Source organism: Prosopis cineraria, unplaced genomic scaffold (genome assembly GCF_029017545.1).
Source record: "Prosopis cineraria cultivar Desert tree isolate PC_DT_omini unplaced genomic scaffold, ASM2901754v1 PC2, whole genome shotgun sequence".
NCBI classification, from domain to species: Eukaryota; Viridiplantae; Streptophyta; class Magnoliopsida; order Fabales; family Fabaceae; genus Prosopis; species Prosopis cineraria.
The window spans coordinates 3,393,936-3,411,772 of NW_026555333.1; the positions used below are offsets into that span (position 1 = coordinate 3,393,936).

The following is a 17,837-nucleotide window of genomic DNA, read 5'->3' on the forward strand; positions in this document are numbered from 1 at the left end:
TAACATACCAACTAACAATAACAAATTAAGCGATAACGTACCTGTATCTATTGTCCCTCCCCCTGTCTCTCTCGAAGTACTAATGCTAGCATATGGCAAGACTTGGGAAGATAGCAGCGTACGTAAACGGGCCTGTTAACTTGTGAAATCCTCAATCTTGATGTGGGTCCGATGATGTTATACAGAGCTAAGACTTCACTCCCAAGTCCCATGTGATGCATGGGGGGTTGGGTCAAGTATTTTATAATTTATGAATTGAAGTTGGACCACGGCGAGTGGGAATTTGTTGACGTTTGGAAGTTAAAACTTCAGACGTGGAAATGACACAGACAACACGGACATATATAATGAAGTTATGTTATTGAGAATGATTTCGATCGTGAAATCTTATTTTGTGACGAGATCGTGGGTGTGAATGAAGGGGTATTTTGGGCATGGCTCTTGTTTATGATTGAAATATTTCATGTTGTGAATATGTTGGTGGGTGTAGCAGATCGGAGGTGATGCAGTGTAGCAAATTTTGTTAGAACTTTTAATGTTGTACTGTTTGATCAGAGGGCGAGGACACGTTGTCACATGTCTTTCACCAAGTCGGGTAGAAGACTCGGAGGATTGATTAAATAAATTTCAACACGAGGATATATTGGAGCCAGGTTACTGAATTTAACCAGGCAATTTTCTTTTAATTTCAAAACTTCTCTTATTGCAGACATAGTAATATGCTTCTGCTATACTCCAAACTAGAGAATGACATTCTTTTTACTGGAAAGTGCATGTCACTTGAATATAATCCATTCGTCGCCAATGTGGCCTGGCCCAAACCAAATAGTAGTTGCATCCTAATTCCTAGATTTAGTTGAGAACAAAAACGAAGCGCTCACCAAACAGAAAGCCCATATATCCCAATTGGATCGGGCCCTATATGCCTCACGGCCCTTCATAGAAATGATATTTTACTAATGGGATGTAGACTGAAGGACTGCAAGGGCTCGATTTTAGAAATGAAGCCCGTGTGAACCCACTACATTGGGCATTACCGCCAAACGGGGCATTTCAAAAAGATGTGCCTGTCCGTCTTCGACCCCGGAAGGAAGCGCTCGACAATTTCCTGGTAATGGAATTCTTCAAATCGTCAATGGACTTTCTCAATAGAACGTCTTCTAGCTAAGTGATCGCTCTCTGTACTCCCATCCTGGGGCTTTTTCTCTGATAGAAATGCCGTGGAGATTACTCCATGGATGGGAAGGCTAACCTTCCGGTCTCGCCTCCAACTGCGAAGAACCTGATCCGTCCAATCAATCCCGATACTACATCGTCTTCCTCATCGTCCCTCTCTTCTTCCTCCCCGCCGGACTTCCTCCGGCATGTTCAAGCCGCCTTCAAGCGTCATCGTCCTCTCGGTAGCTTTCTTGCTCCATCTTTGATGCTGTATCTATTAATCGTATTGGCTCATTGTTTGTAAGTTAAAATGTGTAATGAATCTGAAAATATATGCCTTTTACTTAACATAACAGAGGCCTTGTTGACTTTGATAGTAATAATTTAGGGTTTTAACTTTAACAGTTCGCACTTGTCAGTCTTTTGTGTCTTCATGATTATTGGCTCCAACGTGAGTAGGGGAAAAGATACTGCCCATATATTTTCCTGTTATATTAAACTCTTGGCCGCGGTATGCCTTTATTTCTTTTCTTTTCTTTTTGTTTTTTTCTTCCCGCCGGGGGAGTGGTGGGAAAAGGTTGAACGGAGGAATGTTGCGTTCATCAGCGATTAACAACCCAGTCAATAAGTTGTCAACTCGTTCCGTTTTTCATCAACATGCGAAATTTCTGGCGTTTGCCCTATGTAAAATTTTCAATGCAAAACACTAGAATTTACTTCAATTAAGCTGCTTCTTAGGATAGACTCTGGAGTCAGCAGATCACAAATCGCAATTGAAGTAGTTTGTCTTTGATAAATCGGTTAAATGTAGATGCTACCATTAACAAACAGGACGAGGGTCAAATTTGTTGGTTGCTCATGTTAATTAGTCCATCTTTCCCCTTTCTTTGCCAGTTTAATTCCTCCGTAAACGAGACTTGAGATGAATGCTATATTCGTGGCATTCGTTCATTCATTTATTCTTTTGAGAGTTTCTCAGGTACAGTGCATTCAAATATAAGGCCACGGCGCATGATGGTTCCTCAACGTGAGGTGTCAAGAAATTCTACACTGAACGTTGGTTCAGATGTGGAGAATAAGAAGTCCCAGGAGTTATCGTTAAGTAAGGTTCAGTCAGAGGAGTCATGTGCACATAGAAATAGCTCAATTTCGATGATTAGAGAAGGTCAAGAGGACGCTTTAATCACACCTCCTGTTTCTGGCAGTTGCTACAATGCACCTGACAAAGGATGCAACTCATTCAATGCAAAAGAATGTCATTTAGGTGCAATGACTAATTGTAAAGACAAGGTTGCCAATGCCATTCATTCTTTGCCGGTGGAATCTCAAAATGTAGATGGTCAGAAGAAAGTCCAGTTCTCAGGAGGAAATGACACTACTGCCCAGGGTATTTCCGTGAAACTCCTACTTTAGATTTTTGACACGTAGCATGTGAAACCAGTTATTTTGACGAGTTTTTCCTTAGCATTGCGAAACTTCTTTCCCCAAAAAATTGCTGTGTTAGGCATGGCCCAAACCTGTCATTATCCCCCTGCAATATATTTCTTCTCTTTTCTTTCAACATGCAGGGGCCGATGATGGAATGGCCACTGAGTTGGAGAACTTATCATCTCATATGGGTTCACTTGCATTGACAGAAATGGAATGGGCTGCAAGCACCCAGCCAGAAGAATTTAATTTATTCAATCAAGATCCAAAGCACCAGAGTGTTTTGCAGGCAGAGTCTGAATTAAGTTTGAGATCTGATGGAGGATTAAACTCCCAGTTGGCAAAAAGAACAACAGCTCTTCAGGATCATCTGCAGCAATTCAGAAACTTTTTAAGCCGGCCAGCTACTCAATCTTCAGTAGTGGGACCTTCATGTGCTACAACAACATCTGTCCATTTGTCTTCAGCTCCTATGTTGAATTCAACAACCCATTATTCTCATTCACATGTAGGCGGTTCACATGTGGCAGCAGAACCTTTGAGGGAAAATAATGTTAATTCTCATCCGATGACTCAAGGAGTTGTGAAATCATCTAGCACTCACCTAAAAGAGACTGATAAAATGTCAGTGGATCAAGCAGCAGTTGCATCTAGTTCTGCCATTAATGCAGGGGTAGCATCTAAGGATGGTGACCTATGTAAGGAGCACCAAGGCAGCATGCTAAAGGAAAGTAACGCTTCTAAAATTGCTGGCGATGATAAGACATCTAAGGGGAACGAATCTGCAGATGTTACCAACATACAACCTCAGGCTCCAGTGTCGAGAACTTCATTTTCGGATGTTAAGTTGGACTCCTCTAAGTCAGAAAAACAAGAGAAGGCAGTTAGTAGTAAAGGCACAACAACTACCCGGAAAAGGGCCTATGACCCTGATTTGTTTTTCAAAGTAAACGGCAAGCTTTATCAAAGGCTTGGGAAGATAGGTAGTGGAGGAAGTAGTGAAGTACACAAAGTAATATCATCAGACTGTACAATCTATGCACTTAAAAAGATCAAGCTGAAGGGTCGTGATTATGCCACTGCATGTGGTTTCTGTCAAGAGATTGAGTATCTAAATAGGCTGAAGGGTAAAAATAATATTATACAGCTGGTGGACTATGAGGTATTTTCTTTACTCTGTTCGAGGCAGGTCTTAATGATATTTTATGCTTTGCATCCCTATTCTTTGCTTTGACAAGCTTTCATGCTGCAACTGGGAGGAATGAAGTTCAGTTTCAGGTTGCTTGGCTTTGTATGGATTTATGATTGCTTGGAACACCAGTAGGATAGTTTATCATGCCAATCAAATGTTTGATTTGTCAAAACAGTACTGGGAATCCAGGACTTGGGAACAACATATGGAGAGCTTTATTCTAGAGTGAAAGGGGTTAGGATGGTTAAATCTGTTAACTTGCCCAACCAAATTTTGTTGCCTGATTGGTTTCCCTATTTTCATGGGTTTAAACATCTGCTAATGTGTCTTTCACTGTGGATTGATTCTTACGAAATTTTTATCTAAAGTAACCGCAGAAAATATCTGTTGAACATGTTACTTATAAGAGAACTCACTGTGTTAGTTTTATTGTTCTCTTTTCTGCCCCAAAAGTTATAACTTCTAAACATATACTTGCCTATTTCTCTGTCCTCTTTTCCCCTTGTTTCATTTTTTACTTGACTTGATTATGTTTTGATTGCCCCTGTCGTCCCTTTTCTTCCCCATGAATTGCGTGCACCCGTGCATGCCGCCTATTTTGTGAAGGAATGATGAAGTGACAAAAGGAAATAACAAGAACAGTGAATATGATGATTGTCGTTACTTTACATTTGTTATGGCTTCAAATCTACAAATGTTACGGTTTTATGTGGTAGCGTAATGCTTCTTCACCCCAAATATGTACTTAGGTGACTGACAAGACATTGCTTGATGAAGTCCTGAGAGGCTCCTTGAGTAATAAAGACAGCCGAGTCAAGGATGATGGATACATATACATGGTGCTTGAATATGGGGAAATTGATTTGGCTCATATGCTGTCTCAGAAGTGGAAGGAACTGGATGGATACGACCAGACTATAGATGAGAATTGGCTTCGATTTTATTGGCAGGTGTTAAATCTACAACATTACCAAATATTAGTTTTTCCTTTATCTGAATCTGTGGTAATGCGGTTGCTTTCTCTATTTAATTATATGAATTTTGCATGTAAATTTTTCAGAAAAATGTAAAAGTAATTGTGGGCCTATTTTCATGTTGACCTTGTCATTTCCTGAATGTTTGACCACGTTCCACACTAAATTGGATGGGCAGCTTGGTTAGTCCATGTGACACCAGTGAATCAATTATCCTTTCACACCATATTTTACATGAAGAATAGTATCACATGCTTGGTGCTTGTTTTCTCCGTTATATGATCATGATGAATATATCTCCCCATCTCTTCCTTTCTTTTTTCTGAATGGAAAAGAACTTCGACTTCAGTTTTTGAATGTACGCACTTAGACTTGATATTATTGTTTTGAATAGTCCAGTATTGTTTCGGTGCTCTACCAACTTTAGCTGAGTCTGTTTTGCTGATACTTTTGCAGCAAATTCTTCAAGCTGTCAATACAATACACGAGGAACGTATAGTGCATTCTGACCTCAAACCAGCTAACTTTCTTCTTGTCAAAGGTTCCCTAAAACTGATTGATTTTGGCATAGCCAAAGCAATAATGAGCGATACAACAAATATCCAACGAGATTCACAGGTGGCGCTTATAGAAACCTCTCTTCTCTCCATTTCATTTACTTAAAATCATGTTATAGTTGTGATGTTTCTCTTATATTATGCCATTATGGAGGAATGCCACTGCTGCCTTTTATCCTTGGGTGAGAAATTGTATTTTATTTTGTGTTCTGGAAAGTGCTGCAATGCTTTAATCAGAATTGCCCTGCATGGTTAAATGTGATGCATAAATCATAAGCTAAATTTACGATTCAGTGTTATTGATGAGAATGATTCAGTTAAATCTTAATACTATAGGTGGGTACTCTGAGTTACATGTCTCCAGAGGCATTTTTGTGCAATGAGAGTGATGCAAATGGAAATATCATAAAGTGTGGCCGTCCATCGGATATTTGGTCTCTGGGCTGCATTCTCTATCAAATGGTATATGGCAGGACGCCATTTTCGGAGTACAAGACGTTCTGGGCCAAATTCAAAGTTATAACAGATCCAAATCATGAAATTACGTATGAACCCGTTTCAAATCCATGGCTTCTAGATCTCATGAAGAGGTGTCTAGCATGGGACCGCAATGAAAGATGGAGAATTCCTCAGCTTCTCCAACATCCGTTTCTCGTTCCACCAACTCCGCCAAAGCCTTTCCGGTCCCAAGACCAAAGCTTTAAATTGCTGCAATTTATAGCTGAAGCTTGTATAGATGACCCAGATGCTTCAAGGCTCTGTTGTCAGCTCCAGCAAGTGGTTGAGGATCCACTTAAGTCAATAACTCCCCACTCTCTAAGCTCACGAGATCAACAATGTAAACTACTGTCCCAATTGTCAGAACTTTGCCTTCAGCTGCATGAGCGACTAAAGTTCGGATAAAGAAGCAATATAGATTCATCGGAGGCTCTTCATCTTTTTCAGGTTTCTTATTTGTTACAGTTGCGTGGGATTGCATTGTATGCATTTTTTCTTTACTTCCATGTTTGATGTGGTGCTGATTATTTAGTGGTTATTAATGTGTGCAGCAATCAAATCGATTGAACAATGTATAAATCTTGTAAAGTGAGACAGTGCCGGCAGATGTTCCTCTTCTTTTTCTTTCCTTCTTTTTTTGATTAAAAGGGCGAGTACAAACTTGAAGAAGTTCAGCAATAAAGCAATATACAGCAAACACTAGGAAATGCCTACGCTAAAAGGATTACAACGCATGTTATCCTCATCAAGAAAATTAAAACAATCCGAAGGGGTTTGAGACAATAATACCAAGCGCGTTCCGCAATGATGGGCACTCTTTGCTAGATGATTTGCTCACTTCATGTCTTCTCTGTAAGAATGGTGAAAGACAACTTCCCAAGACAAGGACATCAACTTCTGAATCTGAGAAATCGCTTTCCACAGGGGATGTAACCTGCCATTCTCTCTCATATTCAAGCTGATCGCCTCAATTGAGTCTGAATGCACTTCCATTCTGTTCATCCTCTGATCCAAACAGATTTGGAGTGCTGTTCGGATACTAAGTTGTTCTACAGCAGTAGAGTTTTGAAAGTCCAAAACATTTTTTAAACCCAAAAATCCAATTACTATTTGAGTCACGAACAACTCCGCCACCGGCAGCGTTGTTGTTTTCATCTACTGAACCATCCACGTCCACTCGTACCCAGCAATTCCGAGGTGGATAATGGACACAATCTTCCCGAAAACGAGTTTGTAGCAACTATTCGCTTCGATTCTTTATATGCTGCATCTTCCATGAGCTGATGAATGCAAGCTTGGAAGATACAGTTGGTCGACGCACGAACACCCTCCAAGGCACCTCTGCACCGTTCTTTCCTTAGGGCCCAGCAGATCACACCAAAAGTTTTTTCTAACAACAATTTTGAACCCTCTCACCTCCTGCATTGTGTTTATAATTCCATTCCAGCCACACCTGCAAGGGTAAACTCATGAAAATATGAAGAAGGTTAGTATTAATAAATAAAGCCCATGTGTCTCTAGTAATTTTGCAATCTCTCAGAATGTGTGTGAAGGATTCCTCACTCTCACGCACAAGACGACATAAAGGACTCTCACTCAACCCTAATTAATAGGCAAACTATTAAGGAGAACCAGCCATAGAAAATACTTGATCTTTTCCGACACCGGCCATTTCCATATTCTCTTCCAAGAAGGAGTAAGATCATCTCTAGCCAGGTTCTTCAGAAATCTGTAGGCAGCTTTGACTGAAAAATTCCCAACCCTACTATTTCTCCAGCTAAACACATCATTATTTGGACTACTAGGGAGCGAATTAAGGCGAAGCTTCTGAATAATCCATAAAGGAATAAAATGTTCCCAAGCACGGAAATCCCAATCACCAAACTCCGTTATGAAATCTTTGACCAAAGCTTGAGGATTAACAAGAAGTTCATTCCTATCAACATATGAAATGAGAGGTTCCTCCAGACCAGACCATCTATCCCACCAGGAATAAGTCAAGGCACCATTACTAACCTTCCTTCGGACGCCTATAAGGAAGACGTCCCATATTTTCACAATATTAGACCATATATGAGAGGCATTTCTCTTCTCCACTGATGGCAATACACCTTCTCCACAGCCATATTTTGCCTTGAGACATCGACCCATAATGCCTCAAGTTGCATAATTAAGACCCCCAATAGATTTTAAGGAAGAAAGCCTTATTTTGCACCTTTAGATCTTTAATCCCCAAGCCCCCTTGCTCCTTCTCTTGCTGTATTTGATTCCATGATATTAGATGCATCTTCTTGAGTCAGAGTTCCCATTCCAAAAGAAACCTCTACTGCATTTTTCAATCTCTTCACAAACTCCCAAATGAAGCATTGTTGATTGCATGGTATAGCTATGGATAGCCAAGATGATAGATTTAATGAGGATGGTTCTGCTTGCCATACTTCAGTAGCTATTTCCAGCTAGCCAGCCACTTCTAAACAGAATGAATTAGGAGATGGAAAGTGGCTTTACACACACATTTGTGGAACAGGGGGACTCTCAAGCACTTCCCAAGATCGCCCATTAGAGAAACTCCTGACACCTGATTGAGCTCCATAGCCCTATTAAAGTTAATATTAAAGGACACAAAAAGCTTGGTCTTGGCTACATTAATTCTATGTCCCAATGCCTTGCAGAAGAAATCCATCATTTCCTTAACTAACAGCACTTGCTCCATTGATGCCTCGCCAAAAAGTATCAAATCATTATCAAAGAATAAATGCAAAAGAGGAGGACCATTCTTCACAAGCATGAAGGGTTTCCAGCATTTTCGAGCAACGAGGAGTTCAATAATCCGTCCATAAAGCACATGCAAGCCATAATGATAGCAGAGAATGAATTACCTAAGCCAATTGAAGATAGGGTATCCTCAATAAAATCCCATTCTAATATGTCATACACTTTCTCCATGTCCACCTTAATGACAAAGAAGCCTTTTCTTCTCTTCTTAGTTATCATAATGTAAATGGCCTCCTGTGGTAATAATATTATCACACCCTTGCCTTCTTGCAATAAAATTACACTGGGTAAGCTTTATAAGATGATCTAGAAAGCCCCTAAGCCTATTCGCCAAAATCTCAGTCGCTGTTTTAAAAGAGACATTGCAAAGGGAGATTAGACAAAAATCCTTGACAGAATCGGGATGCTCCACCTTTGGGACTAGGACTATATTTGTTTGGTTTTGATCTTAAATAAGGCCAGGATTTTGAAAAACCTCCTTGACAAAATGACAAAGTTTGTTTCATACCAACTCCCATCGAGTATGGAAGAAATGTGCCTAAAGACCATCCAAACTTGGCACCTTAAAACCACCCATTGAAGAGACAGTGTTCTTGGTCTCAATATTCGAAACCTCACGCTGGATATAATTAAGGATCTCGCCACTAGGGGATGGAAAAGCGCTGTGAGAAAATGTATAGAGAAAGGTGGTCTTTCACTAGAGTAGAGGTTCTCAAAAAACTTATAAGCCAGCTCCTTGAACTCAACTTGGTCAAATATCCAATCTCCATCTCCATTATGGAGGGCATTAACAGCATTCCTCGCCTTCTTGGCCTGTACTATAGCATGGAAAAAACTCGTATTTTTGTGTCCCCCCAACTAAGCCATTTACACCAAGCTTTTTGGTACCATATGAGTTCCTCTTAGGCTGAAAGTTTCCAATGATCGTCCCAAAGAGATCACTCCAAACGCCACAAGCCTATTTTATCCTCTGACCTTCTAGCTCTATCAATCCCCTCTTGACCTACTATACTCTTGACCTGGATGACATTCTGAGAGGAAGCCAGGTTAGAGAATTTCTTGATCCCCTCTGACAAAGAATTCCCATCCCAAGCTTCAGCCACAATATCTACAAACCCATCCTCCACTAACCAAGCTACATTATATCTAAAAACTAGATCTTTCTTGTGGATAAGGGAGACATGAGAACTGGCAACGACAATCGCTCTCTGATCAGATTTATACCTCAAATGATGGAACGCCTTCATATGCTCAAAACGGTTCTCCTATAAAGAGTTTCAAAAAACCCAATCCAGATGTCCCTTAATTCTATTCCTTTCCCAAGTATACCAATCCCCTACCATAGTCAATTCTTTAATATCTATATCATCAATACAATCCTAGAAGTTTCTCACAGAAGTAACATTAGGGTCAGCACCCCCAAATTTATCCAAAGAGAGATATGCGTTAAAATCCCCCAACACAGGCCAAGCGTTACCCATATTTTGAGCAATAAGTCGAAGAGAGTTCCAGAATAATTCACACCCATATGGATGAGGTTCCCCATAGACAAAAGAGACGAGAAATTATTCAGCGGGGAACATGTCCTTGACTTTTGCAGTGAAGAATTGGGTATTAGAAAAGATACGCTCCACCTGCACTTGGTGGATATCCCACAGGACCTAAATCTCACCAGCATAACCCATTGCTTCAACCCAAATCTAATTAGTGAAGCCTAAACTTCTAACAAGTAAAATTCAGTGTGGATAGAATTAGGGTCTAAATTCTCCTCATAGGAAAAAATTGGCAACTAATAATTTAGGTCAGGCATGTTTAGAAATACATCGAATCAATCAAATCAACTTCTTTTGACTTGACAAAAATGGAATAAAAATAGAAGGCCCGAAATTGGTATTATGAATACAATGTCAATTGATTCAGTTTTTCTTCGATTTTCAAGGGTTTCATTTTATTGAAGATTAATCAATTGTCATGTGCTGAATACATAAAAAAATAATTTTTGAATGACATGACAATTGACAAGCATTGCTTATTTGGTTTTTTTTTTATTTTTTTGGGGGGGGGGGTGGCGGGGAGGGTGCGCGGGGAACCTCAAATTATATGGCCTACCTTGAGTAACAAATTAGGGGAATTATAAAATGGAAAAAGGGGGATGGGCTTTCCGCGAAATTAATTTGCATGTTGCATATAGATGGAGAAAAAAATTTAAATACAAACTTCAAAATAAGAATATATGAACATAAAAAATTTAACAAATAAATGATACAACAAAGGAAAAAGGAAGTTAGCATTAACTCTTAAACTATTAAAAAAAATAGCCATTTAGTTCATATAATTTTAGCTAAATTATAACTGAATCCTAAAATTTTGATCAAATATAACTTCATTCTTGAATTTTTATAATTTTAACCATTTAAAAAATTGATCCCTAATTTTCAAAAAATAACTATAGTGGTTTTTTTTTTTTTTGAAATTTATGCACTAACATTTTAAATAGTTAAAACTTAATAATATGTAATTATTCTTAAACATTATAATAATCATGAAAAAATAGCCATGGGCACATAAGATACGGTTCCGGGAAGTATATGCTGCTAATTGTATCTGGAGGACTGTTGGTAAGAGGCTTCTGCACGGGCTTCTTCCAACTTCATCAAGAGTTCCTTCATGAAAGGAGCATTTGTCCCATGAGTGATTCTTAGTACATCCACTGCCTTGGTCAGCGATTTAACAGCACCATCCGCGTCCCCCAGATACCTGTATCAGCACTATCATTTCAAGCCCATTGGAGACCAACAACCCCTAGAATTACAAAACAAACAAGATGAAAATATACCGAAACTTTAGTCGGAAGATTATTACCATTCAAGCTTTCCACAAGTATAATATTGCAAGCCAAGCAATGGATGAACTGCTGGATAAACTCCTGCGATAGATTAGAAAGTCCAGTCAGGATAGACATCAGCAGCATGTGTGGATTTTACAGCTCCAACTGAATAAGAGCAGCGGGTTTTAGAACTACAGTGAATCGACAAATTGAATTTGTTATTAGGATTTTTACAAGTTTTCAATGCCTTTGGAACTTCCAATATCGTTGTCTTACGCTTTCAACAGTTCATTTTTCCTTCTATCAAACTGCCAATTAGTATTCTTGGACCCTTCAACGCAAGTATACCCGATGTATAATTCCAGGAAGCTTTGAACGATCTACAATTCAGTTTTAGGCATTTTGCAGTCCATCATAAATCCCCAAGAGTCCACAATGTCTTCAATTTTCAATTATTTTATACAAAGTCAAATTGTCCCCATGAAAAATATTATTCCAAAAGCCAGTTCCTTGTAGTTACATTTTGCTTTCCCTCCATAATCCCTCAACAAGTTTTATCCAGCTAGAGGAATACGGAATACTCAGCCAATGAGTACATTGTGACAAACCCATTGTTATAACTTAAAGCTACACGGATAATAGCAAATTGAACATTCATCTTACAACAGTCAAATCATCAAATCAATCAAAAATTGAATCTACCAATATAATGGATGGTGAGGAAGCTTAAAATTTATGCCATTTTCTGAGAATTCATGTTGCAGAATGACATACTTTGATAGACCGGTAAGGTCAATTTGCAGTATTGCAGAGCTTCTCTCCAATGTTCCAGCTCCATCAATAACTGAAAAGGGCATGATGTTATCTCTTTCTATGTATACCTTCAGAATATGAACTCTAAAATAATTGCAGAAAAATATCATTTTCTACATCATTCATGTGGCACAAAAAGGAAGAAGTCCGCCAGTTTGAAACAAATATGAGAGCAAAAGAAAAGTCTAGTTTTGACTTGATAAATCTTTTGGTCTACCAAGAGGGGAAAAAGAAGAAATAAGGATAGCGATACAAGCTGGTGACACATAAAGGTCAGAAACTCCTTGCCAGTAAAATTTATAATGTTTCTTCTGCAAGCATCTAAAGCAGGAACGTCACTTCAACAAACTGTACACAACGCATAGCAAATTATCCCCAAATTTCGCAAGATGATTACTAGGCATTCTTTCAAAAATTACCTATATTTGGCAAGATATTTACTAATAGTTTACCTCAAAAACGCATTGTACTTGAAAATCCAAAAAATATCTATAATGCAGTGAATAAACGTGCAAAGACATCAGACTAAGCAAAACACTGGTAAGAAAGAGTTTACTATCATCAAGTTAAATATACTAATAAGGAGAAATACTACAACATAAAGAAAGCTAAAAAGAGGAGCCTGCCTTCAAAAGCTTTTCTCGAGTTTGCAACAAGCTGATTGAAAAGGGATGGCACAGTGCTGATTGGAATTTCTCAATTATTTTGTATACAGCAACAGCTTCCTGATAATCTACTATTAATCAAGGATTTGACAGAGTGACCATGAACTTCAGATCAATTTTGTGGCTTACGGATAAAGTTTAACAAGCTAACACACACAAAAAGGGATAAGATCGTATTGCAATGGAGAACAGTTCAGTAAATAGCTATTGCAGTTATAAGTTATTAGCAGAAATTTCAAAGGATACTGCCAGTTGTATGAAGTTTAGGAGCTTTGTCTTCAGATAGTGATTTTACTTTGGTTTCAATCAACTTGATCTCTTCCATATCCCTGACTAGTCCACATTCTTGGCATTGGAATCCTTGTCCATCTACACATTTAGACAAATAAAGAAATCAGACCTATTGATAATAGTCACACATCAACACCTGGCAGATTTTCAATCGCTGAACTCAACCTCACCCTGTTTATAAAGGGAGGATGCACCATAAAACCACATACCATTAGTACGAAGCAAGAAACCACAGCATTTTTCATTCTTGCATCTGTATCCTTCCAAAATTGCACTTTCTCGAATATCATCAAATTGGCCCTTAAAAACTAACTTAGCCCAGTTAGCCAATGGCACAATGACCATTTTACTGAAATATATCATGCGATGCAGCCAACAAGATATATTAGCATAAGAAACCAAGCAAGTACCATTCTAACACAGCGGGGACAGGTACAAGTGAATAGGTACTGCTCTTTGAGAACCTTCTGCCGAGTCATGGTGCTTCTAGCAGTCTCTATATAACTTATCAATACCTTGCAACAGACAACTAAAGTTAAGTAGTGAACATGAAGTGGAAAAGGAAAAAATATAATATATTGTCCTCTAAAAGTATTTTTAATTGATAATGAAGAGTTCTAGGGATTTCTCTAATGACCTATTGGACATGAAATGTTTTCAAAATCTTTTCAATAATGCACCCTCAATGGAGTTCTTTTGCCTGTTAAGTCCATAATAAAAAAGTTTATCGTGCCATTAAATGCTTCTATTAGCCAAAGAAAAGCCCAAATGCCCAAACAAGCCACATGGCTAACGTGATATCAAAAGCTTATAATAGCTTCTCACCGCAAACTTTAACTAGTTCACATAAGAAACTTTCAATTGCCATTTCTAGCTTTGTAGCCCAGTGAAATGGATGTCAAAAGTTTCTTATTCTTACAACACAAAAAACAAATACTTACCTCCGAATCTTTTGGTATGTGTTGTACAGCCCGTACTACAGCTGACCTTCCCTCAAAAACCAACACAGAATTGGGCAAGCAACTATATGATGATACAGCAAAAATTAGAAGGGTAACAACGAACAAGATGATAGCATATATTTAAATACAATAAGTGCTACCTGTGGTTGACTATGGAAATTACAGGATACAATCCTGTCCCCAAGGGTCTGAGTTCACTGTCACAAATGGTATGTGCATTGCATGCAAACTGCAGGATTAGGAGGCTCAAACCTTAGAAAGGCTCAGCAAAAAGTCATATTCAGAAAAGCATGACTTCAACCACAATGAAAGTGAAAGTCACAAAAAATTGCAATTGCCTTGAAAATGGACCTGAGCTGGTAACTACTTATGGTTGGACAACCTTCCACCCATCAGTTCCAGAATAAAATTAATCATTTAAATGCTTTAAGGCACCCTCAAGTTTCAAAAAGTACAATAGTAATTATTATACCTTTTGGGATTTGATGGAGAATACAGTAGCATGGGATGTTTAAGTCTTGCATTGAATAGCATGAGAGAGTTTATGGGATACTCATGCAGGTTGGTTCTCCAACCTCAATAGCTAGCTTCTAGGGGAAGGTTCCTCATCTACTTAAATACTCATCAAGATTACATTAAACAAATTAGGAATAGCATGTGGAAGGGGTTAACTAATTCTTAAAGCTGAAGCAACAAATTCACACTGCAACTCTGCAGAAATCTAGAAGCACTTTACACCAATAAACTCATGGACACAACCTCATCCCATAAGTTTTCAATACATGCATGATTTCAAATGCAAGCAATTTCTAATAATTATATGAGATAATATAATTGATAAAGCATAGTACCTTGGAAAAATTTTCTGCAATCTCTTTGATGTTGATTTCAGGCCACTGTAATATCAAGTTTACAAGATTAGCCATCTGTGCGTACAGAACCAGCCGTTCCTCATTGATGTCAGACATATCTACGTCGAAGTTAGTGTTAAAAAGTACAATCATCATTGACATGTGAGAAAATATACCAAGAACCGTGTTAAGTACACTAGATCTAAAGGCAAAAAATGCCAAAAGGATACGTGCCACTAATGCCTCCACCAAGTTATAGTTGTCTGAAGCAGTGCTTGGGATAACCTGGAATGAAAACAGCTTATAATATCATCTAAGGCCTGCTCAATGTCAATCAGGAGAATTACAAATCCTCAGGAGCAACTTGATGATGTCAGGCATAAATGCAACTAATATTAGGATAGAAAATGGAAATTTTAACAAGGAAAGCAAGCACAATCTACTGACTTGTTAACAAAGAATAATCGCAATCTGCACTGAGTCGTTGTTTACCACAGTACACATCTGGATATGGTAAGATTTGCAATGTGGTAAATCATAATATTACAATAAAAGATGTGCATATACATGAAACCAAAAATGGAAGTTCCTTTTATATTGTAAATTAATTAAAGTCCCACATACGACTCTAATTCTTTAACTCTCCTCATATCTTGTACTGAATGCATGGTAGAGAGCTTAGGGATTCATTTTTACCTTCTCACTTTGCAACTTCCTTCGAAGATAAAGTTTTACCATCAGACGAATAGATGGTGTGACAGATTTTCTCTTGTCCTTTTCCAGCCTTGAGAGGACTTCACATTCAAGACGATGCAACTTCCACTCTGCCCTCTTATGAACACAAATAAAATATTCTCAACAAGCAGATATATTAAACCCCGAGGTTTGTTTTTATAATTTATGCCATATGAATATCAAACTCGGTAAAAAAAAAATGACGCCAAAAGGCTGAAAAATATGCGGACACCTCCACCCAAAATATTATTGCCACGAAATTAAGTCCGCCAAAGAGGCCTCAATCATGTCATCGGTCATCAGGAATTAATATTATACAGCGTAACTTGAAGTGAAATTCAAACATTTGAGCTGAATGAATTGCAACGCGAAAAATGGAATCGGCTACAAACTAGATCGTACCTGGCAAGTGCTTCCACAATACCATACAGCTTGACAACCAGAGCACTTTTTAAGTTTACTTGTCGTGAAACATCCATCACACCTGCTTTCGGCTGAAGAATTATTTGGCACACAAACATAAGGCTCCTGGCTTATAATTACGTCTCCTGCAACACCAAAGCTTCATTTTTACCAAAACTTCACAGTTAACAATCACACCACCCATAACATCGTTTTCCAGAGAGTAGTTAGTTCATGGTTCGCTGTTGATCTTTTAACTTATTAGAAGCAAGTAAAAGTAATTTGAGGAAGACGGGGAAAGAGAAACCTGGATAAAAATCTCTCATGGCTGAGAGACAACGACCCTTATCTGCCACGGTGGAGACCGTTAAATTACGATTTTTTAGAGCACCCCGCAAATCCTCCATTGCTGCTGTCTCTGTCTCCCGCATTCAGGCTTGTTGAGCTCTCGAAGGTGCCTTGGGACAACGGCGAGTCCGAGTCATCGAATGTAATCGCTACTTCTCTTCGGTATCAGGAATGGGATTTTTTTTTTTTCACTTGAAAAAAAAGAAATCTTGGGAAAGGGCTCCGGTTATTGTAGATTGGTGAATCCGACTATAACGGGCTTAGGCCCCTTTTAAATGAGAAAAAAACAAAGAAAATAAGGTCCACCGAAGCGATACAGGTCCCACGGCGTGGATTTTGGGCCAAGCTACTAGTACCAATGGCCTGATGAATAGTATGTAGCGTGTGAAGCGAGGTGGAAACCTAAACCGGGAGACATGTCCCTGTGGAAGCACCCAATGAAACTAACGCAACGTGGGACACAGGAGAGCTGTAAGTCATTTCCACAAAAGCAGCACTGGAAGGGACAAGTTTCCTCGTCATGAGATGGAGCATTAGATGTGTAGGCTACATTCCTTTACTTTTCTACATAGATAGGATTGTTAGATGAAGAAGCCAATCCATGAAGTTTTGCTCTCTCTCTCTCTCTCTAGGAGACAATGCTCTTTGACTTTGTGCATTCTCGCCACTTTTCGAGCCCCGCCTTGCTTTCCGTCACTAATTCCAGCAAAATGTTGCCGTTAGGTTTCTGTCCCGCTCACCCTCCCTTTTATAAGTAAAGTGGTGTCTGTCTACATCTACGTGATTATTTTCCCCTTAAATAAAACTATTGCCAATAAAATGGTTCATCGAATGGCCTGTTTAGTAGAGTGGAACTAAGAAAAGTGGAAGTAAAAGTGAAACTCTAAAAATTGAATGTTTGGTATGCTAGAGTCAACTTTTATAAATAAGTCAGTTCCGTCAAAGATGGTGGAACTCAGATCCCTGCCTTTATCTATGAAACTCAGTTACTCCATCGCTCTCTTCATCATTTTTCATCTTTGCCCCCAACGTTTTCTTGCCATCTTTGAATTTGATTGAGACACGTGCCGGTGTTCATTGTCAGTCACCAACGACGACACCATGGAAGACGTGATGATGGGTGGAGCATTGATCGGCGACGAGATCTCTGTCTTTACTAGTGACGGCGAAGCATCCATCCTCAATAGTCTTTCGGTTTGCTCAAGCTTCTTCGATCTCAACTTCTCCTTTCCTGTAACCACCAGTGATGAGCATCCTTTCCTCCTTCTCATCCGGCATCGCTTCCTCCTCCAACTTTGATGCTTCGTCTCCTTCCCCTTACTGTTCTAACTAGTACGTGATGCACGGAGTATAGAATGAAA

At 38.9% G+C, this 17,837-nt stretch overlaps 2 protein-coding genes across 8 annotated transcripts; one reads left to right on the plus strand and one right to left on the minus strand.

Moving 5' to 3' along the window:
• The first annotated feature begins 1,040 nt into the window (after nucleotides 1-1,040).
• LOC129301877 (serine/threonine-protein kinase MPS1) lies at nucleotides 1,041-6,424 on the plus strand. Of its 3 annotated transcripts, none has more exons than XM_054940494.1 (6): nucleotides 1,041-1,400; nucleotides 2,138-2,545; nucleotides 2,727-3,748; nucleotides 4,528-4,728; nucleotides 5,209-5,370; nucleotides 5,646-6,424. In XM_054940494.1, exons 1-6 carry the CDS (start codon nucleotides 1,235-1,237, stop codon nucleotides 6,210-6,212), a joined length of 2,526 nt encoding a protein of 841 aa, XP_054796469.1. In that variant the 5' UTR covers nucleotides 1,041-1,234; the 3' UTR covers nucleotides 6,213-6,424. The 3 variants fall into 3 exon arrangements, with proteins under 3 accessions (XP_054796469.1, XP_054796470.1, XP_054796471.1); XM_054940495.1 differs by having other exon boundaries at nucleotides 1,042-1,400; nucleotides 2,796-3,748; XM_054940496.1 differs by lacking the exon at nucleotides 1,041-1,400 and having other exon boundaries at nucleotides 2,138-2,260; nucleotides 2,364-2,545.
• Nucleotides 6,425-6,436: 12 nt separating this feature from the next.
• Nucleotides 6,437-16,689, minus strand: LOC129301878 (histone-lysine N-methyltransferase ASHR1). 5 transcript variants are annotated; one of them, XR_008591107.1, is made up of 14 exons: nucleotides 16,436-16,681; nucleotides 16,129-16,274; nucleotides 15,688-15,822; nucleotides 14,992-15,276; nucleotides 14,281-14,369; nucleotides 14,120-14,201; nucleotides 13,589-13,693; nucleotides 13,388-13,478; nucleotides 13,134-13,256; nucleotides 12,849-12,955; nucleotides 12,184-12,253; nucleotides 11,445-11,508; nucleotides 7,456-11,339; nucleotides 6,437-7,260 (listed from the first exon to the last, which is right to left on the minus strand). XR_008591107.1 is itself a non-coding variant. In XM_054940500.1 (14 exons), exons 1-14 carry the CDS (start codon nucleotides 16,557-16,559, stop codon nucleotides 11,177-11,179), a joined length of 1,473 nt encoding a protein of 490 aa, XP_054796475.1. In that variant the 5' UTR covers nucleotides 16,560-16,676; the 3' UTR covers nucleotides 6,437-11,176. The 5 variants fall into 5 exon arrangements, 4 of the variants coding, with proteins under 4 accessions (XP_054796475.1, XP_054796474.1, XP_054796473.1 ...); XM_054940500.1 differs by having other exon boundaries at nucleotides 6,437-11,339; nucleotides 14,992-15,110; nucleotides 15,222-15,276; nucleotides 16,436-16,676; XM_054940499.1 differs by having other exon boundaries at nucleotides 6,437-11,339; nucleotides 13,134-13,247; nucleotides 16,436-16,683.
• Nucleotides 16,690-17,837: the final 1,148 nt, after the last annotated feature.

Excerpts from the sequence above, each read along its gene's own strand:
- LOC129301877 (XM_054940494.1), top strand. The coding sequence starts at position 1,235 with ATGGATGGGAAGGCTAACCTTCCGGTCTCGCCTCCAACTGCGAAGAAC. Across the intron at positions 1,401-2,137 it reads CAAGCGTCATCGTCCTCTCG|GTACAGTGCATTCAAATATA; the intron begins GTAGCTTTCTTG and ends AGAGTTTCTCAG. Across the intron at positions 5,371-5,645 it reads ATATCCAACGAGATTCACAG|GTGGGTACTCTGAGTTACAT; the intron begins GTGGCGCTTATA and ends TTAATACTATAG.
- LOC129301878 (XM_054940498.1), bottom strand. The coding sequence starts at position 16,559 with ATGCGGGAGACAGAGACAGCAGCAATGGAGGATTTGCGGGGTGCTCTA. Across the intron at positions 16,275-16,435 it reads CATGAGAGATTTTTATCCAG|GAGACGTAATTATAAGCCAG; the intron begins GTTTCTCTTTCC and ends TTGGTGTTGCAG. Across the intron at positions 13,257-13,387 it reads TTTCTTGCTTCGTACTAATG|ATGGACAAGGATTCCAATGC; the intron begins GTATGTGGTTTT and ends CTAAATGTGTAG.